This window comes from Cetorhinus maximus, chromosome 2, assembly GCF_964194155.1.
Source record: "Cetorhinus maximus chromosome 2, sCetMax3.hap1.1, whole genome shotgun sequence".
NCBI classification, from domain to species: Eukaryota; Metazoa; Chordata; class Chondrichthyes; order Lamniformes; family Cetorhinidae; genus Cetorhinus; species Cetorhinus maximus.
Genome location: NC_135880.1, coordinates 134,326,114 through 134,349,409, shown reverse-complemented (window position 1 = coordinate 134,349,409; position 23,296 = coordinate 134,326,114). Strand labels below are relative to the sequence as shown.

The following is a 23,296-nucleotide window of genomic DNA, read 5'->3' as shown; positions in this document are numbered from 1 at the left end:
CCCCTAACACTCCTTAAGCCTCTTCACCTCTCTACTTTCTTCTTTAAGACAATCCTTAAAACCTACCTCTTTGACCAAGCATTTGGTCACCTGCAATAATATCTCCTTATGTAGTTCAGAGTCATATTTTGTTTTATAACAATTCTGTGAAGCACATTGGGACATTTTATTATGTTAAAGATGCTATATAAATACAAGTTGTTGTACATTTCTACAATGGAAAAGATAGAAATAAGTCTTGCGGTCAACATGAGGGCTCCAACAAAACCAGCAAGGATAAAGCCTGATGCTGACTCCTGTGCTGTTAACTCTGGAATCTCCCAAGGATCTATTCTCGACCTATTAATAACTTATACTCTATTCTTTGATGACATCATCTGAAAACATGTCAGATTACACATGTATGCTGGTAACACCCAATACGCCTTACTACCACTGTCTTCACCCCTCTGTGTTGTTAGGTTGCTTGACTGACATCCTAGCTAAGTTGACATTTCTTTCAATTAAAAATTGGGAAATCCAAAGCAATTATCCTTGCCATAAATTCTATTCCGAGCCACTCATTCCATCCTCCTCCCTAGTCACTGTCTCAGAATCAAACAGACAGTTCACAATCTTGGCAGCATATTTGATGCTGAGCTGAGCTTCAAGTCCCAAATCCTCTCCGGTACCAAGACCGTCTACTTCAACCTCTTACATCGCCTGTCTCTGCCCCTGCCTCAACCTATCTGCTGCTGAAGCTGTCAACCATGCTTTTGTTACCTCCATACTTGACTATGCCAGTGCTAGCCAACCACCTTCCACACTCCATGAACTTCAGCTCAGCCAAAATGCTGCTATTCTAACCCTCACCAAGTCTCATTTACTCATCATCCCCTATCTTTGCTGATCGACACTGGAGTGTCTACTGGTCCTGAAATGCTTCAATTTTAAAATTTTCACCCTGTTTTCTCGCCCTTGCGCCTCCCCATCTCTGTAACCTCCTCTGTCCTGCATCTCTTTGAGAACTCTACGTTCCTCCAACTCTGGCCACCTCGTTCATCTTCCACTTAGTGCCTCAAAAATGTTTATTTCAATACATTAAGAGTATGAGGATAACTAAGGAAAGCGTAGGGCCCATAAAAAAATAAAAAGGTAACATGTGTACAGGTGGAAAATGTGGATATGGTTCTGAGTGAATACTTCACATCTGTCTTCACGAAAGAGGGAGGCAACAATGCAGATATTGTAGTTAAGGAGGAGAAGTGTAAAGTATTGGATGTGATAAACATTGGGAGAGAGGAAATATTAAGGGGATTAGCATCCTTGAAAGTGGATACATCACCAGGGTTGGATGAAATGTGCCCCAGGTGGTTAAAAAAGGCAAAGGAGGAAATTGCAGAAGGTCTGACCCTCATTTTCCAATCCTCACTGGATACAGGTGAGGTGCTGGAGGATTGGAGGTCTGCTAACGTACCTTTGTTTTAAAAGGGAATGAGGGATAGATTGAATAATTACAGGCCAGTGAATCTAACCTTGGATGTGGGCAAATTATTGGAATCAATTCTGAGATACAGGATAAACTGTCACTTAGAAAGGCACAGATTAATCAAGGATAGTCAGCATGGATTTAAGGGAAAGTCGTGCCTGACGAACTTGATTGAATTTTTTGAGGAAGTAACAAAGAAGATTGATGAGAGTATTGCAGTTGATGTGATCTACATGGATTTTATCAAGGCTTTTGACAAGGTTCCACATGGCAGACTGGTTAAAAAAATAAAAGCCCATGGGATCAAGCAGAATGTAACAAGCTGGATATAAAATTTGTTCAGTGGCAGGAAACAAAGGGTAATTGGAAAAACTCAGCAGGTCTGGCAGCATCGGCGAAGAAGAACAAAGTTGACGTTTCAAGTTCTCATGACCCTTCAACAGAAATAAGTAAAAAGTTTACTTAGTTCTGTTGAAGGGTCATGAGGACTCGAAACGTCAACTTTGTTCTTCTCCGCCGATGCTGCCAGACCTGCTGAGTTTTTCCAGGTATTTCTGTTTTTGTTTTGGATTTCCAGCATCCGCAGTTTTTTGTTTTTAACAAAGGGTAATTGTTGACAGGTGATTTTACAATTGGAAGGCTGTTTCCAGTGGGGTTCCACAGGGCTCAGTACTAGGTCCCCTGCTTTTTATGGTCTGTATTAACAATTTAGACATAAATGTAGGGGGAATAATCAAAAAGTTTGCAGACAACATAAAAACTGGCTGCGTGGCTGATAGTGAGGATAGCTGTAGACTGCAGGAAGATATCAGTGGACTGGTCAGGTGGGCAAAGAAGCGACAAATAGAATTCAACCCAGAGAAGTGTGAGGTGCACATTTGGGGAGGTCAAACAAGGCAAAGCAATACACAATAAATGGGAGAATAAGGAGAGGCATATAGGAAGTTAGAGTGGAAGTCCACAGATTCCTGAAGGTAACAGGACAGGTCGATAAGTTGGTTAAGAAGGCACATGGAATCCTTTCCTTTATTAGCCGAAGCATAGAATACAAGAGCAGGGACGTTATGACATCAGTTAGGCCACAACTTGAGTGCTACATGCAGTTCTGGTCACCTTATTACAGAAAGGATGATATTGCACTAGAGAGTACAGAGGAGATTAATGAGGGTGTTGCCAGGACTGGAAAATTGCAGCTATGAGGAAAGATTGGATAGGCTGGGGTTGTTCTCCTTGGAACAGAGGAATTTGAAGGGAGATTTGATCGAGATGTACAAAATTGAGAGGGACCTGGATAGAGTGGATGGGAAGGGCCTAGTTACCTTAGCGGAGTGGTCATTGACCAGGAACATAAATTTAAAATGATTGATAGAAGGATTAGAGATGAGATGAGGAAAAATGTTTTGACCCCGAGGGTGATAGAAGTTTGGAACTCACTGCCTGAAAGGGTGGTAGAAGCAGAAAACCTTAAGGTGTGCACCTGAAGTGCCGTAATCTGCAGGGCTACAGACCAAATGCTGGAAAGTGAGATTAAGCTGGGTACCGTTTTTTTTCAGCTGGCACAGATATGATGGGCCAAGTGGCCTCCTTCTATGCCGTAAACTTTTTATAATTCACCCTGGCAGTTTTCCACTGTCTATAGGTCCTAAGCTCTCGAATTTCCTCCCTAAACTTCTCCACCTTTCTTTTCTCTTTTAGAACCCTCCTAAAACCTACCTTCGTCATAACGTCTCCCTCTTTGGCTCAGTATCAATTTTTGTTTGATGATCCTCCTCCTATGAAGCACATTGGGAGGCTAAACTAAGTTAAAGGTGCTATATAAATTCAGATTTTTGTTGATTTTCTTAAAATAATTAAAATTGGAGCTGAAGGAGAACACTGAGCCAAAATATCAATCTTTCCTTCAGAAAAGCTTGCAATGAAACAAGCATCAGGAACAAAGAGGAGGACAGGAGCAGTGCAGTTTTCAGTACACCTTTGGCAGGGGAGCAAACTGATTAATATAAAAGCAAAATACTGCCGATGCTGTAAATCTGGAATAAAAGCAGAAAGTGCTGGAAAAACTCAGCAGGTCTGGCAGCATCTGCAGAGAAACAGTTAACGTTTCGAGTCCGTATGACTCTCCTTCGAGGTTCGTTAACTCCGTTTTTCTCTCTCTCTCTCTCCACAGGTGCTGTCAGACCTGCCGACTTTTTCCAGCACTTTCTGCCTTTTTTAGAGCAGAACTGATTAACCGACTTCCAGAACTTCACATGGTAATTATGAACGAGAAAGGCCATTCGGCTCATCTAATTCAACAGCTCAGAATGATCCTCAACTTCCCCATTGCAACAACGAATTGCTTCAGATAAATCCAAGGTTTTCGTCTCTACCGATACCCTCCACCCACCTGTAGGTGGCGTTACGCCTGGCCCTGTGATGTCATCACGCCGCCGGAAAAAGAGTAGGTTCCGACGGCCGCGAGCGGATCGGTGATACCCGGAAGTACCAAGTGGACATCGGTAAAGGAGCAGAGGCGGCGCAGTGAGTAGGTGAGAGGCTTAGGGTCATGAAGAGGAGCGAGGAGGGTGACAAGGTTGTCCCCACAACCACCCCACCCTCAATTTCTCTCTCCCCCCGCCCCCCCACCTTAAACCAGCTTATATTTCACCCCTCTCCTAACTATACTCAGTTCTGTTGAAGGGTCATGTTGGACTCGAAACGTCAACTCTTTTCTTCTCCACCGATGCTGCCAGACCTGCTGAGTTTTTCCAGGTAATTCTGTTTTTGTTTTGGATTTCCAGCATCCGCTGTAGCTTTTTGTTTTTGTCTCATTACTGTTCTCATCCCTATCACCCACCATTCCCTCCATCACATCATTTGTCATACATTTGCAAGGCTGCAATAAGCCAATTCCCTGGCTCATTCCAAACATCCTCCATCCCTCTTTTAACAGCACACGGTAACACCACTGTCCTCTCGCATCCTACCACGTGAAAAATCACCAACACATCCCAGGACTCTTGTATTGCATGTTCCTTCTTGTACAGCCCAACAGAACCATTAAATGCACAAGACCTGCATTTACATTTCCAATAGCCATTCATTATCACCCTCTCATTCTGTGGGATGAGGCAGTACTTAATGTCAGCAAGAGAAAAGTGGGTGGAGGTGACTCCAACATCATTGCCTTTCACAGGTAGAGCAAGAAGCCCTGGACATCACTGCTCTAGGCAGGGTTATGACCTGGAATGACCACTGGCATGTCCAAGCACAGTGTCTGCATATTATATCCCTTCAGTCAACTCAGCGCAAATGCAGCAACCTGTATTCTGCAGAATGTTATCTGATCATGTGCAGCCTATCTCAACACCAGGAGGAATGGAGGTGGATGATTCCTCTTTGGATGTACCATTACATGTTCCATCCTTTCTAGACAACAGCTCAGAAATTGGCATTCTCTGAATGCTAGATAGTTGAAGGCCAAGGCCCTCTCCTACCTCTTCTGAGGATAACAGGAATGAGGACTTCGTTGGCCAAGCCATGAGAAAAATCTGCAGGCCTTACATACACAGTTGTACCAAGTATTGGAAAGTATGCTAAGGAGTTTCAGAACTCTGGTTAAAAGTGCTAAGTCTACCTCCAGCTTTATCAGCCTACCCTGGATAGCATCCTTCAGGGATGTTGTGAATCACAGAGAGGTCAATGTTTACATGCTTTGCAGCTTTGGTGGAAGCACAAAATGCAGCACACAGGCTGTGGGACCAGCAATGGAAAGAATGATGGATAGAATGAACAGGAGCTTTGAAGGCATCAGTGACTTTATGCAAACTATAAGTATTGGGAAGACTGAAGCCATTGTTTTTGGTCCCTGCTCCAAACATCATTCCCTGGCTACTGACTCCATCCGTCTCCCTGACAAACAGTTTGAGATTAAGGCAGTGTTCAAAACCTTGGTGTTACATTTGATCCCGAGATGAGCCTCATATTCCAGCCATCATTAAGACCACCTATTTGTACCTCCATAACATTGCTCGACTTCACCCCTGGCTCAACTCATCTGCTGCTGAAACCTTCATTCATGCCTTTGTTATTTCTAGACTTGACATTAAAACACATTCCTGGCTGGTGTCCTATGTTCTATCCTCAAATTTGTGATCATCTAAAACTCCACGTGTCTTAACTCACAGCAAGTCCTGTTCCTTTATCATCCCTGTACTGTTTGATTGACATTGGGTTCTGGTTAAGCAATGTCTTGACTTTAAAATTCTCAGCCTTGCTCTTCCTTATCTCTGTAAACTCTTGCAGCCCCACAACCCACTGAGATATCTGCGCTCCTCTAATTCTGGGCTTTTGTACTTTTCCAATTATAATTGCTGCACCTTTGGTGGCCATGTCTTCAGTTGCCTAAGCACCAAGCTTCGGAATTACCTCCCTACACGGCTTCGCTTCCCTACCTCACTTTCCCCCTTTAAGACACTCCTTAAAAACTACCTCTTTGACCAAGCTTTTGGTCATCTGACGTAATATCTGCTTATGTGGCTTGGAGTCTAATTTTGCTTTATAATGCTGCTGTGAAGCACCTTGGCATGTTTCATTGTGTTAAAGGTGTTATGTAAATATAAGTTGTTGTTGTTGGACAAAATCACTTGCCACTTGGAAAAATATGGGTTAATAAATGAAAGCCAGCATGGATTTTATTAAAGGCAAAAGTAAGGCTCAGTTGATTGATTTCTTTGATGAAGTAACGGAGATAGTGGATGGGGGTAGTATAGTTGATATTGTGTATGTGGTCTTCCAAAAGGTCTTTGATGAAGTACCATCTAAAAGACTTGTTAGCAAATTTGAAATCCCTCAGATTAATGGGGAAGTGGCTGCTTGAATACAAAATTGGCTGAGAAATAGAAAGCAGGGAGTAGTGGTGAGCGGTTGTTTTTCAGTCTGGAAGGCAAGTGTGCAGTAGTGTTCTCCAGGGGTTGGTGTTGGAAACACTGCTCTTTTTGATATATATTAATGACCTGAAATGATTTATACAGGGCATCATTTCAAAGTTTGCAGATGACATGAAACTCGGATATGTAGTAAATAATGAGGAGGAGTGGTCTTCAGAAGGACATAGATAGGCGAACTGGGCAGACCCATGGCAGATGGAATTTAACACAGAATAGTGGAAAATGATTCATTTCGACAGGAAGAATAAGGAAAAGCAATATAAACTAAATGGAACAATTTTAACGGGGATGCAGGAACAGAGATGTGGAGGTGAATATGTCTTTGAGGACGGCAGGACAAGTTACGGTTAATAGAAAAGCCATGTGGGATCCTTGGCTTTACAAATGGTGGCATAGAATCCAAAATCAAAAGAGTAATGCTAAAACTTAATAAAACACTGGTTAAGCCTCAGCTGGATTATTGTGGCCAATTCTGGGCACATTTTAGGAAGGTTGTCAAAGCATTAAGAGTGCCATTTACTAAAATGGTAGGGAGGAAAGACTTCAGTTATGTGCAAAGACTGGAGAAGCTGGGGTAGTTCTCCTTAGACCAAAGAAGGTTCAAGGAGATTTGATAGAGGTGCTCAAAACCTTGAAGAGTTTTGTTAGAGTATATAAGGAGAAACTGTTTCTGGCTGTAGAAGAGTCTGTAACCAGAGGACACAGATGTAAGGTAATTGACAGAAGTACCAGAGACACATGAGGGGGAAAAATGCAACAAGTTATTACAATCTGGCTTGAAAGGGTGGTGGAAGCAGATTCAATAATAACTTTCAGAAGGCAATTAGATAAATATTTGAAAGTGAAAAATTTGCAGAGCTGTTGGGAAAGAGCAAGAGAGTGGGATGAATTGGATAGCTCTTTTGAAGAGCTGGCATAGGCACTTTGGGTCAGTGGCCTCCAGTGCTGCATCATTCTGTGATTCAAAGTGATGTTCCCCAGGAGACTGTACCGGGCCCTTGGCTTTTCACCATTTATATCAATGACTTGGATGAAAGAATAGAGAATTGTATATCCAAGTATGCAGAGGACACTAAAGGCCTTTTGCACAGAAAGTTGTGTAGGGAAGCAGGAAGTTTATAAAGGGACATATAAAAATTAAGTGAGCAAGTTGGAAGTGTGAGGTCATCCATTGGACCCAAGAACGATAAATCTGAATATTTTCTTAGTGTTGAGAGGCTAGGAGCTGTACAGGAGTAAAAAGAGATATGGGTGTCCAGATAAATGTTACCGAAAGCTAGTACACAGGCACAAAAAGTAATCAAGGAGGTTAATGGAATTTTTGCCATTATCTAGGGGTTGGAATACAAAATAGGAAATAAGGCTTTAGTTGTACAGAATCCTGTTTGGACTCCATCTGATGCATTATGTTCAATTTTGGGCTGTGCACTTTAGATAGGATTTTATTGGCCTTAGAGTGGGGAGGGGAGGGGGTGGGGTGGGGTGGGGTGTCAGTGCAGGTTCACCAGGATGATATCAGGGTTTAAAGGATTAAATTATGAGGGTGAATTACATAAACCTGGCATGTATTTCTTGAATGCAGCAGATTGAAAAGTAAACTAACGAAGGCGTTTAAAATGATAAAGGATTCAGTAGAGTAGACAAAGGTAAATTATTTTGGGAAATCCAGAATAAGGCGCTATAAACATAAAATCAGGACTAAGCCATTTAGGAGTGAAAGTAAGAATGGTGGTGGAACGTTTTCACCTTTTCCTTTTCCCCCTCCACCTTTTGCTTGGATCAACGCCCTTTCCCCACAATCCCCCATAATTCCTCCCCCTCCCCACACTGCCCCCACCCCGCCCACCTCTGCCCCCACTCCGCCCACCTCTGCCCCCACTCCGCCCACCTCTGCTCCCACCCCCGCCCCCTCCCAACTCCGCCCCTCCCCAACTCCGCCCCTCCCCTACCAACTCCACCCCCTCCCCATCTCCCTCCCCCTCAACTCCCCCTCCTACCATCTCCCTCCCCCTCAACTCTGCCTCCTACCATCTCCCTCCCCCCTCAACTCCCCCTCCTACCATCTCCCTCCCCCTCAACTCTGCCTCCTACCATCTCCCTCCCCCCTCAACTCCCCCTCCCACCTCAACTCCCCCTCCCCTCCCCTCCCTCCCCATTTCCCCTCCCCTCCCTCCCCATTTCCCCTCCCCTCCCTCCCCATTTCCCTCCCCTCCCTCCCCATTTCCCCTCCCCTCCCTCCCCATTTCCCCTCCCCTCCCTCCCCATTTCCCCTCCCCTCCCTCCCCATTTCCCCTCCCCTCCCTCCCCATTTCCCCTCCCCTCCCTCCCCATTTCCCCTCCCCTCCCTCCCCATTTCCCCTCCCCTCCCTCCCCATTTCCCCTCCCCTCCCTCCCCATTTCCCCTCCCCTCCCTCCCCATTTCCCCTCCCCGCCCTCCCCATTTCCCCTCCCCGCCCTCCCCATTTCCCCTCCCCGCCCTCCCCATTTCCCCTCCCCGCCCTCCCCATTTCCCCTCCCCGCCCTCCCCATTTCCCCTCCCCGCCCTCCCCATTTCCCCTCCCCGCCCTCCCTCCCTCCTCTCCCCTCCCCTCCCCTCCCCTCCCTCCACCCTCCCCTCCCCGCCCCTCCCCTCCCCGCCCTCCCCTCCCTCCCCTCCCCGCCCACCCACCCCTCCCCGCCCCACACTCCCCGCCCCTCCCTCCACTACCCTCCCCTCACTCCACTCCCCTCCCTCCACTCCCCACCCCTCCATTCCCTCCAACTCCCCTACCCTCCCTCCACTCCCCTACCCTCTCTCCAAACCCCTACCCTCCCACCACTCCCCTAAACTCCCTCCCCTCCACTCCCCTCCCTCCCCTCCACTCCCCTCCCTCCACTCCCCTCCCTCCACTCCCCTCCCTCCACTCCCCTCCCTCCACTCCCCTCCCTCCACTCCCCTCCCTCCACTCCCCCTACCCTCCCTCCACTCCCCTACCCTCCCTCCACTCCCCTACCCTCCCTCCACTCCCCTACCCTCCCTCCACTCCCCTACCCTCCACTCCCCTCCCCTACCCCACTCCCCTCCACTCCCTCCCCTCCACTCCCCTCCCTCCACTCCCCTACCCTCCCTCCACTCCCCTACCCTCCCTCCACTCCCCTACCCTCCCTCCACTCCCCTACCCTCCCTCCACTCCCCTCCCTCCACTCCCCTCCCTCCACTCCCCTCCCCTCCCTCCACTCCCCTCCCTCCCTCCCCTCCCCTCCCTCCCCTCCCCTCCCCTCCCTCCCCTCCCCTCCCCTCCCTCCACTCCCCTCCCCTCCCTCCCCCCACTCCCCTCCCCTCCCTCCCCTCCCCTCCCTCCACTCCCCTCCGCTCCCTCCCCTCCCCTTCCCTCCCCTCCCTCCCTCCCCTCCCCTCCCTCCACTCCCTCCACTCCCCTCCCTCCCTCCACTCCCCTCCCCTCCCTCCCTCCCTCCCCTCCCTCCACTCCCCTCCCCTCCCTCCACTCCCCTCCCCTCCCTCCACTCCCCTCCCCTCTCTCCACTCCCCTCCCTCCCTCCACTCCCCTACCCTCCCTCCACTCCCCTACCCTCCTCCCCTCCCCTCCCTCCCCTCCCTCCACTCCCCTCCCTCCACTCCCCTCCCCTCCCTCCACTCCCCTCCCCTCCCTCCCCTCCCCTCCCTCCACTCCCCTCCCTCCACTCCCCTCCCTCCACTCCCCTCCCTCCACTCCCCTCCCTCCACTCCCCTCACACCCCTCCCCTCCCCTCACACCCCTCCCCTCCCCTCCACTCCCCTCCCCTCCCCTCCCCTCCCTCCACTCCCCTCCCCTCCCTCCACTCCCCTCCCCTCCCTCCACTCCCCTCCCTCCACTCCCCTCCCTCCACTCCCCTCCCCTCCCCTCCCTCCACTCCCCTCCCCTCCCTCCACTCCCCTCCCCTCCCTCCACTCCCCTCCCCTCCCTCCACTCCCCTCCCCTCCCTCCACTCCCCGCCCCTCCCTCCACTCCCCGCCCCTCCCTCCACTCCCCTCCCCTCCCTCCACTCCCCTCCCCTCCCTCCACTCCCATCTTGCCCATCCCCATCCTCCCTTCCCCCCCTCCCCCTCGTGCCCCCTCCCCCTCTTGCCCCCTCCCCCTCTTGCCCCCTCCCCCTCTTACCCCCTCCCCCCTCTTGCCCCCTCCCCTCCCCCTCTTGCCCCCTCCCCTCCCCCTCTTGCCCCCTCCCCTCCCCCTCTTGCCCCCGCCTCTTCCCCTTACCCCCTCCCCCCCGTTCCCCCTCCCCACTACCCCCCGTTCCCCCTCCCCGCTCTTTCCCCTCCCCGTCTCCCCTCCCCTCCCCCTCCCCTCCCCTCCCCTCCCCTCTCCCCTTCACCATTTCTTCCCTCTTATTTTGTTTTAGCCTCGGTAAATCTACAAACAGCACCTCTGCTACTTTTGTCCTGAATGATCTGCTCACTCAACACAGACCAGATGTCAAACCGGGGACTTTTCTGGTATCCATGGGTCAGTTCCAAAATTGAGCACTCTGCTTACCAATTAAATTCTTAACCCTTGACCTTTGTTGTGAACCCTGCCCTCTGTACGTGTCAGAAGTTCTGATTGTATAATCATCACTTGACTCCACTGTTCCTAATTATTCCCTCCAGCTGGTTCCAGTGTTGAAGCAAAATAAAACAACAACTTTCTAAACATGAATTTGGAGGCAAAGAGTGGATCATCATTGGCCTCTGCAGATGGAGGAGAGACAGAGTTGGAGCAGAAAAGGTCCCTACCACCCGTTGTTTTGGCCAAGATCGAGCGGAACAGGCAGAGAGCACTGATCCTGAGACAGGCCAGGCTATCGAGCAGACCGTACCCTCCTTTTGATGCAGGCAAGTGGTATTTCCCAAATGTTAACATACTCACATCTTGTTCTGCAGTGTTATGTCTAGATAGAATTGATAAAACATGCTTTGTACAAAGAGCTCAGAACCGAGATAAAGACAAGAGAAAGTTCTTGCCATTTAGGAATTGATTCCAAACCCTGTCACTGAGCAAGATCTGTGTTCACTGGCAGGTATTACATTGTTCACAATTCATCTGAAAGGATGGTATATTTAATTTTCTGTCTTGACAGGTGGCAATGTTGCAAAGCTTACACACAAAGTAATAGATACAGGAGGAGGATTCTTTCTGGAAGAGGAGGAGGAAGAGGTACATGAAGTGAATAAAGTTGTACATCAACCAGGTACATTTATATTAAACATTCTAAAATGTGTTACGATTAAACTAATCAGAAGGTAATATGATGTCTAGAGTGCAGGCCTGAGGTAAACCATAGAAAAGTTACAGCACAGAAGGAAGCCATTCGGCCCATTTTGTCCATGCCAGCCCGAGGACACCCAGGTGCCCTTTCTAATCCCACCTTCCTGCACCCGGCCCATAGCCCTGCAGCTTACAGCACTTAAGGTGCAGATCCAGGTACTTTTAAAAAGAGTTTAGAGTTTCTGCCTCTACCACCAACTTGGGCAGCGAATTCCAGACACCCACTACCCTCTGCATAAAAAAGTGCTTCCTCATGTCCCCCTACACCTCTGTCACTTATCTTGAATCTATGTCCCCTGGTTCTAGAATTCTCTACCAAGGTGTGCACGTAACATCGTATTATCCCTGAACAGAAGTGATGATTCCATTCTGGGGCCTCCTACCACTAACTTATACAACCTCACGAGGCTCTTATACGTACCATGGTCCGCAGTAAATACTGGAAATCACTTAAGTACAGGAAACACAGCCCACAGCATGGTACGTGTAGGATGACACATGTACTGGAGCGTGAAATGTGCAGAATGACGTGTATGGCAGCGTGGTATGTACAGAAAGACACGCGGACCACAGTGTGGTACGTGCAGAATAACATACATCAAGCTAGCTACTTTGCTACAGATGGTGGCCTTACCAGTGACACCCACATCCCACAAATGAATAAAAACTGAATTTATTTTTCGATGGCACATGGACAAGGCACCTCAGCTAAGCCTAATTCTTTTTTGATATGTCATCATATGGTTGCATTTTACATTAGGGGTAACTGGATATCAACTTGGGGTTTATCTCCACTCCTTACCTGAGGACATTAATAGCTCAGTCCCAAAGCATGCAATGCATTTGTCTGTAGAAACAGAAAATTTACAGCAGGCCTTTTGGCCCATCGTGTCTGCATGTTACTGACCCTTTTCTCAATAGAAACAGTTTCTCCTTACTTTATCAAAACAATTCATGATTTTTGAACACTTCAATCAAATCTCCTCTTAACCTTCTCTGCTCTTGGAAGAGTAAGTCTCAGTTCCTATAAGGTCTCCACCTAACTGAAATCTTTCATCCCAGATACTATTCCAGTAATTCCTCTCTGCATCTTCTAAAAGGCCTTGACATCCTCCTTAAAGTGTGGTACCCAGAATTGGCCATAATATACCAGCTGGGGCGTAACCAGTGTTTTACAAAGGTTAATTTGTTTTAATCTGCAGTATTTTGCTTTTACCCTTTTAATCCAATGGGTTTCATTTTTCTAACAAGTATACTATGTGGTACTTTATCAAAAGTCTTTTGGAAGCCTATACGCACATCAATCACATTACCCTCATCAACATTCTCTGTTACTTCATGTTGGCCAGGACAACAGGCAAGCTCCCTGTTCTACTTTCAACAGTATTATGGAATCTTTTGTGGGCTTTAGTTTAAAGTTCATATGAACATACGAAATAGGAGCAGAAATAGGCCATTCCGCCCATCGAGCCTGCTCCGCCATTCAATAAGATCATGGCTGATCTGTTTGTGTTTTGAGCTCTACATTCCCATCAACCCCAATGACCTTTGATTTCCTTGCCCAACAAGAAGCTATCTATCTCCGTCTCAAAGATATTCAATGACCCCCGTCTCCACTGCCTTCTGAGGCAGAGTTCCAAAGTCGCACAACCCTCTGAAAGAAAAAAATTCTCCTCATTTCTGCCCTAAAAGGACGACCCCTAATTTAAAACAGTGCCCCCTAGTTCCGGACTCACCCACAAGAGGAAACATTATTTCTGCATCCACCTTGTCAAGACCATTTAGGATCTTATATGCTTCAGTCAAGTCACCCCATATTCTTCTAAATTCCAGTGGGAACAAACCCAGCCTGTCCAACCTTTCCTGATAAGACAGCCCATTCGTTCCAGGTTTAAATCTAGTAAACCTCCCCTGAACCGCTGCCAGCACATTCACATCCTTCTTTAAATAAGGAGACCAAAGCTGCACACAGTATTCAAGATGTATTCTCATCAATGCTCTGTAAAACTGAAGTATAACATCCTTACTTTTATTCCTCTCATAATGAAGGATAGCATTCCATTAGCCTTCTTAATTACTTGTTGTAACTGCATACTAATTTTTTGGGACTCATGCACTAGAACACCTAGATCCCTCTGCACCTCAGAATTCTGCAGTCGTTCTCCATTTAAGTAATATTCTGCTTTTTTATTCTTCCTTCCAAAGTGAACAACTTCACATTTTCCCAGATTATACTCCAGCTGTCAGATTTTTGCCCACTCAGTCAACCCATCTATTTCCGCCTGCAACCTCATGTCCTCTTCACAACATATTTTCCTACCTATGTGTCATCTACAAATTTAGCTGCCATGTCTTTACTCCCCTCATCTAAGTCATTGATATGAATTGTAAAAAGTTGAGGCCCCTGCAGGACTCTGCTCATTACATCCTTCTAATCAGAAAATGACTCATTTATGCACACACTCTTTTTTCTGCCAGTCAGCCAATCTTCTATCTAGGCTAATATGTTACCCCCTACACTATGAGTTTTTATTTTCCGCAATAAACTTTAATGTGGCACCTTATTGAATGCTTTCTGGAAATCCAAGTACAGTACATCTACAGGCTCCCCTTTATCCACGGCACAAGTTACTTCTTCAAAGAGTTCCAATAAATTGGTTAAATATGATTTCCCGTTTACAAACCCATGCTGAATCTCCCCAATTACATTGAGTTTTCCTAAGTTTTTCTAAGTCTCACCTGAAAGATAGCACCTTCAACCATGCAGCACTCCCATCAGTACTGAACTGCTGGCAGCCTAGATCATTACTCCATTTCGCTGGGACAAATTATGCTGCAGGTTTAAAGCTCCACTTTAGGGTCCTGGTGTGCAGCAGTGCCATTAGTTATTTTGCTGCAAATGGAGGACTGGTCATGCCATTGTGTCTTTATTACCCAAGTGCTGCCAACCATTTCAGAAAACCCCATTGTGCTAGTTTCTTTTTTTATGTGTCATTATAAGAATGCTGTCCCTTATTCAAAATATGCTACCTATATTCACAGGACCTGTCTTGGAATTTGATTACTTATTGTGTGAAGAATGTGGTAAAGAATTCATGGACTCCTTTCTCAGTAGTCACTTTGATCTTCCTGTCTGTGATAACTGCAGGTATTGTTAGTTATTTCATCCTTAGACATTTAAGAGTGATATGCAAATAAAATTCAAGCTGGCCTGAAGCAACTGTCTCAAAAGTAGTGAAAGAAACTGATTGCTGAGCTATGGACAGATTCCCAGCCCATAAAATTCAACCATAGTAATTTAACGGCTGAGTTTGATGGGCTGAGAATCTGTCCAGAACTCAGTGGGAGACCACATTCACAGATAATATGAAAATGGAGATGCTGCCATGTTGGATGTAAGGGAGCCTGCAGAGGGCAAGCAGCATGGCCGGGGTGGCGGCATATAGGAATATAGGGTGGCATCTGAGGGCTGCCTGTGGAACTGTTCCTCAGCAGGCATTACCACCTTTGGAGGAGTGGGTTACGGGAAGGAAATGGAAAAGGAACCCAACTGTAACTGATAGCTCTTTCAAACACACATTGGTTATCTGTCTGTTATTAACTACAATGAATTTTTTTGTCAGGAATTTTCCAGAAATGTGGATTTTACTCATTCTTGGGCTGTGGGCTGTCAATGCCACCATTTATCGCCCACTGCTCTTTGCCATGCGAAGGTGATGGTGGATCATCTTCCTGTTGAACCATTGAAAGCGGTTTGTTACAATGGAGTTTCTTCCTAGGCACTTCAGAGGGTGGTTAAAAATTAAGATTCTGATGAAAGGTTATTGACCTGAAATGTTAACTCTTCCTTTCTTGATGGATGCTGCATGACCTACAAGTATTTCCAGCATTAATTGTTTTTACTTCAGATTCGTAGTGTTTTGCACTTGTAAGAATCAACCATATTGGTGTGGGACTGGAGCCAAATATAGGCCAGTCCAAATAAGGTGACAGGTTTCTTTCCCTAAAGGACATTACTGAATCAGTTGAGTTTTTGGACAATCCAGCAGTTTTGTAGTTGCTTTTACTCAACAGCTCTTTTTTTAATTTTCAGATCTTTTGGGAAAAACTGAATTCATATTTTTATAATTGCCATGGTAGATTTGAGTTCACATTCTCTGAGTTAATGGTCCAGTAACATGAGCACTACATGACTAGTGGCACAGCTGATGGGAAAAAGCTTGTGGTTAGAATGTGGAACTGGCTACCACAAAGGGTAGTTGAAGTAAATGGTATAGATTTATTTAGAGGGAAGCTAGGTAAAAACAAGAGAAAGGAATAGGTTAAGGTTGATAGGGTTGGAAGAAGGAGGGTGGGAGGAAGCTCATCTGGAGGACAAACACTGTTGTGGACCTTTTGGCTGTAGGGCCTGCTTCTGTGCTGCACATTCTATGCAGAAAATAAATACCTTGCTGACTGTAAACAGAGTAATGCAAATTTTATTTGGCTGTTGTATAACTTTTTTGCTGCTGAATGTGATACACCACTGAAGAGGAAAACTTGCAGCTGATTAAATAGCCAAGATACCCAAGTTCTCAGTTGCTAAATTTCTACTTTTATTCATAGTTTTCTGTTGCCAAGATATCAGCCAGTAAATTAGTGAATATTCAGGTAACCAATGTGTTTGATTACAAGGTGCAAAATCATAGACAAATGACCCCGGCCTAGGCATGACCAGTTACATAGGCATGTTGTCTCCAGATTCCCCATCAGCAATGGAACCCTCAGTAACCAGCTTTCTGTTTATTTGCAGAGATAATGAAGAGAAACACAAACTAATTACCCGAACAGATGCCAAGCAGGAATTTCTGCTTCAAGACTGTGACTTGGATAAGAGAATGCCTGTACTCAAGTACATTCTGAGGAAGAATCCACATAATACACAATGGGGCGATATGAAACTGTACGTGAGGCTGCAGGTCAGTACATTTTTAAAAAATGTTGTGCGCTGTTAAACAGCGCAAGGTGTGAAGCACAGCTGCCTGATTTGGTGATGGAGGGGCACTGAGCTGATCTCCCTAGGAAATATACACCCAATATTTAAAAAAGCCACCTCGATATTGAGCTGTATAAGCAGCAGTTAATCACAGCCATCATTTTCAATGCCTGATCAGATAAATGGACACGGACTAATGAATGTAGAATGCTTTATATAAGATTCTTTGATGTCATCATTTCTAAGATGACTACAGGTATGCCCTGTATGAAAATAGGACTATTTTCTTGAAGGATTTGAGTACTATTGTTTTAGTTGTTTGGATGGTGATTGCTGCGTGCATCAGTCCATCAGGTGTTCAGTCTGACAAGTGGAGAATGGATCAGGGTGACCATGAATTCAGTCAGAGTAGAACCTGATTCACTGTTTTTAGCAGATATGGACTCAGAATAATAACCAGTGGTGGTAAGTGCAGAGAAAATGAGAGTAACAGTGCCAATAGGCAGCAGTGATAATTTTTAGAAATTCAGTCTTGAGATATGGGTATTGCTGGCAATGCCAGTATCTATTGCCTATTTCAAGTGTCCATTCAGAAAGATCCTGGTGAATAACCTTCTTGAACCATAGCAGTCCAGTGCAGAGTTCCAAGATTTTGACCCACCAATAATGAAGGAATGGTGATATATGTCCAAGTAAGTGCTGTTCCCATGTACCTGCTACACTTGCTTTTCTCAACGGTGGAAGTCACAGGTTTGGAAGGTGCTGCAACACCTGCAGTCATATCATATGCCAATGGTGGCTATTAATCCAGCACTGCTTTGTCCTAGGTGGTATTGAGCTTTGAGTATTTTTGTATCTGCACCCATCCAGACAAGTGGCGAGGACAGGCCGCTTTTAACGGTCACATTCATGGAAAGAATTTGTATGTTGGACTTAATGGCTGGCATAATGTGAGTGAGAGGACACAGTTAAAGTGTTCACAGACAGGAATAAGATTTAAAACAGTAAAAAAAAAAAATTATTTCCTTTGGCATTGGCTCCTAGTTTGATAGTAGATCAGAAAAGAGTAACGATCTTTGTTTGGTCAGCTGTCTGATTAATGTACTATACATGAAGTCATATACTTGCATTCAAAACCAGTACCTATGATTTCAAATCGTACATGACCTTTGAATAGTGACTTGTACATACCAACTGCTCCATTCTGTTAATCTTTCTTTAGATATGATGAACTATCTTTCATTGGCATGTTACAACTAGAAAAATCTCTATTTGTGGAACTCAAGTCATATAGCTATCACACAATTTGTGAATGGGCCCATTGTTACACACTGGCAGCTTCAATATGAGTGTCATACAGTTGGATTTACTTTGTTTAAACGTGGAATCACAATAGTGATATCCTCACTATCCGTCACAGGTAATCCAGAATTTCCCTAATTGAGCAACACTGTGTCCTACACCTCAGCACTGTATGTTATCCTGTTTTGTTTTTAGATAATAAAGCGTTCCCTTGAAGTATGGGGCAGTGAGGAAGCTCTGCAAGAAGCTAAAGAAGCAAGGCAAGAGAACAGAGAAAAGATGAAACAAAAGAAATTTGATAAAAAAGTAAAAGGTGGGTGAGTGAGCCAAGATTAATTTCCTATTGGAGGTAGCATTGGCTGTGACTTTTGATGCACCAGAAACGAGATTCCATGCCACTTCTGAAATCTATATGAAGGGACCTACTCACCAGCAGGTTGTGCGTGTAATGTGGAACATAGCAGCCTGACTATCTGCTAGATTAACACACACACAGAATTCAAGTGTTGCCTATAAAAGACACATCAAAGCTTTTCGTCTTGCACTCATCTTGCGTTCACAATACCAAATATAAAGGAAACAACAATTTATACTTTGAGAAGAGAGTGCTGATTGGTAGAGGCATTGCCATTTAGAATGCACCAGTTAACTGCCGACTGACAATTAACTGCCAAGCTTTGTTTAAATTCAAACCAGACAGGTTGACTCTGGTCAGGGCATTGCCCAGGGGAAGGAACCAGAGAATGGCCGTTGCTATTTTATTAGTTGAAACAGGTGCAGTGTGTGTACATATTCTTTGTCTGTAAAGAGCTCCGTGTACTAATATAGGTAGCTTCTAGCACATGTAAGTGTGCCACATTCAGCTTGACTGATAATCTTAAATTGGTCGTCAGTGTAATTCTTAGCATACTCAAGATCGTTTAGTAAATGTTGTCCAATTGCGGAATCACATCTAATGTTGGAGAATGTGTTGAGTTTTGCAAGCACTGGCTGGTTGGATACAGTCAGCCGAAGAGACATGCTGTTTGATACGATCTGCCAGTCTTTGGGATGTACGGCCTACGTACCTAGCATCACACCAGCACTGAAATTACTCATTTGTGTGGTAGACAGAATGTCTTTTTGACTTATCAGCAGCAGCATGTTAGTGGCAAACACCATGCCTGTTGATACTGCTTAGTAGCAGAGTGAAATGGCTAGCTTCACCTGTAGCTCAAATTTTTGAGATACCTTACCCTTCCAGGGTAATCTGAGGTAGACTGGGCACTTTTCTGGACCAAAAGTGGCAGCGCCTTAGGCCCAATCAGGAATTTGCACAAAATATAGCGAGCAATGATGTGATCAGGGTAGCCATTATTTCACAGGATGGCTTTGATGCACCCAATTTCAGCATCAAGTTTGCAGTGAGCAAATGTGTTGGGCTCGCAGTTGGACACTTCATTGTGCTAGAAGCTACACATATTAATACACAGAGCTCTGTTCTTTGCAGACAGAAAGAACATGTACACACAAATCTTGCCCGTTTCAACAAAACAAAATAGGTGACAGCCATTCTCTGGTTCATTCCCCAGGGCAATGCCTTGATCAGAGTCAACCTGTCTGATTTGAATTTAGACAAGGTTTGGTAGTCAATTGATGCATTCTCCATGGCAACACCTTTACCAGAGTCCACTTGCCAACCAGTCAGCACTGTCTTCTCATACCGTATAAATTGTTGTTCCCTTTACATTCACAAGAATACCAAATTAACTGTTGAGTGCTTGATGAAAAGCTTAGATGTCTTTTTTTCAGCGATACTCAAGTTCTGTACTATCAAACGACTATCTTAAAGAATTGATATTAAAAGTTTAGAATGGTTGTATCTGTACAAGTGATCTTACAACAAACAACTGGTGCCCATTAGTGAAAAACATTCCACATTGCTCTTCAGCTGTTTTGGAAATTACAGAATGTAAAGCAATTTTAAACACATCAGTAGTGTAAATAATGCCTGGGCGTTCAGACATTACCAGAAGATCTTCATATAACTGGCTGTTACCCTTCACTCTTTCTAGAGCTTCGCCGAGCTGTGAGAAGCAGCCTGTGGAAAAAGGAATCAACTGTTCACCAACATGATTATGGCCCCGAAGAATATGATGATGAGGAGGATATGTATAGAAAGACTTGTGTGATATGTGGCCATCAGCTAAACTATGAAAAAATGTGACTTAATCTCATGCTCCAGTTCACAATGTAATAATTTGGCACTTCAACAGTTTTGATTTTATTAATAAATAGAGCATTTCTGTAATGTTTCTTAGCGATTTGCAATTTAGTATTTTAATTTGTTCAGTGCAATACTGAAATTTGCTCATCAGAACCAGCATATTTAAACAGTTGTGAGCGATTATGTTATTGAATTGGTAACCCAAAGAAAGAATTCAAATCCTACACAGCTGAGGATTGACGCAGTCTGGAAATCCTGTGAGGGCATCAGTTAAAGTGATCATGATGCTATTGGCTGGTTCACTAGTAGGGTTGCGAAACCTCGAATTGCTGAGGGTCTCCTGAAGTGGGGCATGAATCTCCCAGGCATTGCTGCTAGCAATGGGAGAACCTTGTGCTATAAGTTTCTCATAGCTTCTGGTGTCAAGGCCTCCAGCTTGGAATGGTGTTATCAACATAACAGCTCAACAGGGGCTAAAGAGCCAGTCATGGTGAATATTGGTGTCTTTGTGCAAATCAGTCTTGGCACTGTGGACAGGATGGAAACCCAACAGAAGGGAGCTGAGTAGCTGGAAATTAGACAAGGATGGGAAGTAACTTAATTACAGTATTAATGTTGGCAATCACTGGGGCTGGGAAAAGTAGATGGTTAAGAGTTGATTGGGTGGGAGTCAAAATACTGTGGGCCTGAAATTTGCCAGTATGTTTCTCCTCCAGTTCCTTACCCAGCCAAACTCCACTCTGGGTTAAAATCACTGCAGAGGTTTGGTAAGAAAATGAACAGTGAGCTGAAAGCACAGTGCATTCATACTTGTCCAGTGCTGGTACAGAAACACAAAGAGCTGAAAATCACAGGGCATTCAGAATATATTTAATGGTATAGAAAATGACTTTGTCCAATTCTTCTGTACATTTCCACATACAAGATGGCAGTCAGCTCTCTTGATGAGCAGAGGTTTGGCATTTTATAGCTCAAGGATGTCACCATTTCAAATTTTGAGTTTTTTTTGACAGCCACCTTTACACAATCGCTGGGCCAGCCCCCTGCTGTTTATTCTGCAGAAGATTTATAACTACTTCTAAGTAAAAATTTACAACATACAAAGATGGCCAGAAAAACACCAGCTGGTCCATCAAATACATTCCATTCAGCCATGTTGCTATTAAGCAACACAACCCTCAAAACTCCCACTGTCCAGTAGCTGTGTAACTTCTTGAGGCAAAAATATTAAAATTAAAAAACCTCATGTATCAAATAGTATCTATGAATTTTTTTCCTATCGAAATATAAAACCTTTAATTCCATCTGAACTTTTTAAATTCTGCATTGATTTACAACTCAAACTCTGATGGTAACACAATCAAGATAAACCACTCTGTCCTGATTATGTCACCAACATATTTTAAACATAAGGTGAGCACTGGAAAATTAACCTAATGATACAGCCACAAAGTCCCGGTGTTGGCCATCCATATGTGTTCCTGCTGCTCATCCAGGTCTCCACTCCCAGATATGCTAGAAAAACCACACAAGTATACCAGCAGTGGACAAGTATGGAACAGTTACCTGTGTTTCTCTCGATGAGCATTCTTCAGCAGTCTGCCACAGGATTATGCTTTGAGAATCCAGTCATGGAAGGAACTCTAGATCAGAAGCCATTGCCATATGGCTAACCTGTTCTTGCAGTATACAGGACCTGCATCATTCTAAATAGTCAGTTACTTTTCAAATATGGCTTTAGCCAAAATTAAAGACGTTAATTTCACTTACTGCATAGCTCAAGGCTGCAGCTGGCTGGCATGTGGAGGATCCTCATTCAACTCCTTAAGGCCTCTGGATCTTTGGCAGGCGGTGGTTAAAGGCATTGGTGCAGGTCTTGAGAGAGCCAATGCAAACATTATCAGATTGAGGCAGAGGATGAGTTAGTATCTATGACAATGCCCACTTTTGTCTTGTGCTCACTGGTTTTCTGAATCAATGAGTTAGTCAATCCTTCTCTCTTTTCAGACCTATTGATGACCCTTGGGAGTGCAATTAGGTGGCCACAGTTGAGCATTGGTGCTGGCTTTGGATAGAGTGGAGGCACCAGCTGTCACATGGGACAAACCCCTTTGAACTTTTCCCTCAACATCCTGAAGGCTCATCCAATTGCCCTTAGTACTGAACACCTTCTCCCCCAAAATGGTTCATAAACTGGTGTCCTATTTAGTGAACAGTGCTCATAGCCAATCGCAGACACAGGGATGGCAGCACCTCAGACATCAGAAACACACTGAAGGAAGAGAGGTCCTTTGTGTCTACTTCCCAACAAAACATGGACACTCTTATGGTCTGTGGAGGAGAGGATTTAAAGCTACATTTGATTTAACGTCCAACTGCAATTTGATATATTACATTAAGTTCACAGAGGATAGTTTGATAGCTCAGAACATTAAATTGTGAGTGTTCATTCTAACTGGAAAAGGTTTGGTGGGGGGGGTTGCATAATATTGCGCTTCACAATGGTGAAAATTACAGTGGATTATGAACAGGAGGATTTAACTTGTGATTTCCAGGCTACACAGAAGATCTTTGCAGTGTGACACCCTCCTTAATGGTCACTGCAAAGCAGAAATCCGATAATCACAGCATTCAACTCCAAATATGACAAACTGAAAAGGAATACAGAACAGCAAATACATCAAATTGAAAATTCTTTCTTGCCATTGCAAAGGTCACAGAAATGATTGATGCTACATTCAAATTGTTAATTGCTTGTAAAAGCAGGCTAGCAATAGAAGTTACTATAGCTGCAGCCATTCTGATGGGAAAAATAACTTTCAGAGGCAAACAGGGTCTAACACATCAATCTTCAGAGAGAAAGAATGGTTGTGAGATGAGATCATTACAAAGGTACATGGGTGTCAAGGTTCAAGATTTCCTCCAAATGGTATCAGCATTAAGTGCCCCAAATGTGACGCTTTATGCAACCTTGTGGCTTTGTGCCAGTGATAGCTGAGCTAAGAGTGTTGTAATGTGGCCCTCGTCCTCAGTTAAACCTGATGTACTGTAACAAGTATTACCTATGAACTCCAAATTGCCGTATCGTCCAAACAACATCCCAACTATTTGAGTGCAGGATTTAAATTAGTA

General features: G+C 44.8%; 1 protein-coding gene across 2 annotated transcripts; it reads left to right on the top strand.

Moving 5' to 3' along the window:
- The first annotated feature begins 3,869 nt into the window (after positions 1-3,869).
- On the top strand, positions 3,870-22,836 carry xpa (xeroderma pigmentosum, complementation group A). Of its 2 annotated transcripts, XM_078569755.1 has the most exons (8): positions 3,870-3,996; positions 11,024-11,248; positions 11,494-11,604; positions 14,724-14,829; positions 16,474-16,639; positions 18,154-18,271; positions 20,013-20,190; positions 22,720-22,836. In XM_078569755.1, the coding sequence occupies exons 2-7, from the start codon at positions 11,068-11,070 to the stop codon at positions 20,162-20,164; spliced, it is 834 nt and encodes a 277-aa protein (XP_078425881.1). In that variant the 5' UTR covers positions 3,870-3,996; positions 11,024-11,067; the 3' UTR covers positions 20,165-20,190; positions 22,720-22,836. The 2 variants fall into 2 exon arrangements, with proteins under 2 accessions (XP_078425881.1, XP_078425874.1); XM_078569748.1 differs by lacking the exon at positions 22,720-22,836 and having other exon boundaries at positions 20,013-20,252.
- The last annotated feature ends 460 nt before the right edge of the window (positions 22,837-23,296 follow it).

Bases quoted from the DNA above. Each gene is read 5' to 3' on its own strand.
- xpa (XM_078569755.1), top strand. From the start codon at position 11,068: ATGAATTTGGAGGCAAAGAGTGGATCATCATTGGCCTCTGCAGATGGA. The intron at 11,249-11,493 runs GCAAGTGGTATT...CTGTCTTGACAG, and splicing joins GTACCCTCCTTTTGATGCAG to GTGGCAATGTTGCAAAGCTT. The intron at 11,605-14,723 runs GTACATTTATAT...CTATATTCACAG, and splicing joins TAAAGTTGTACATCAACCAG to GACCTGTCTTGGAATTTGAT.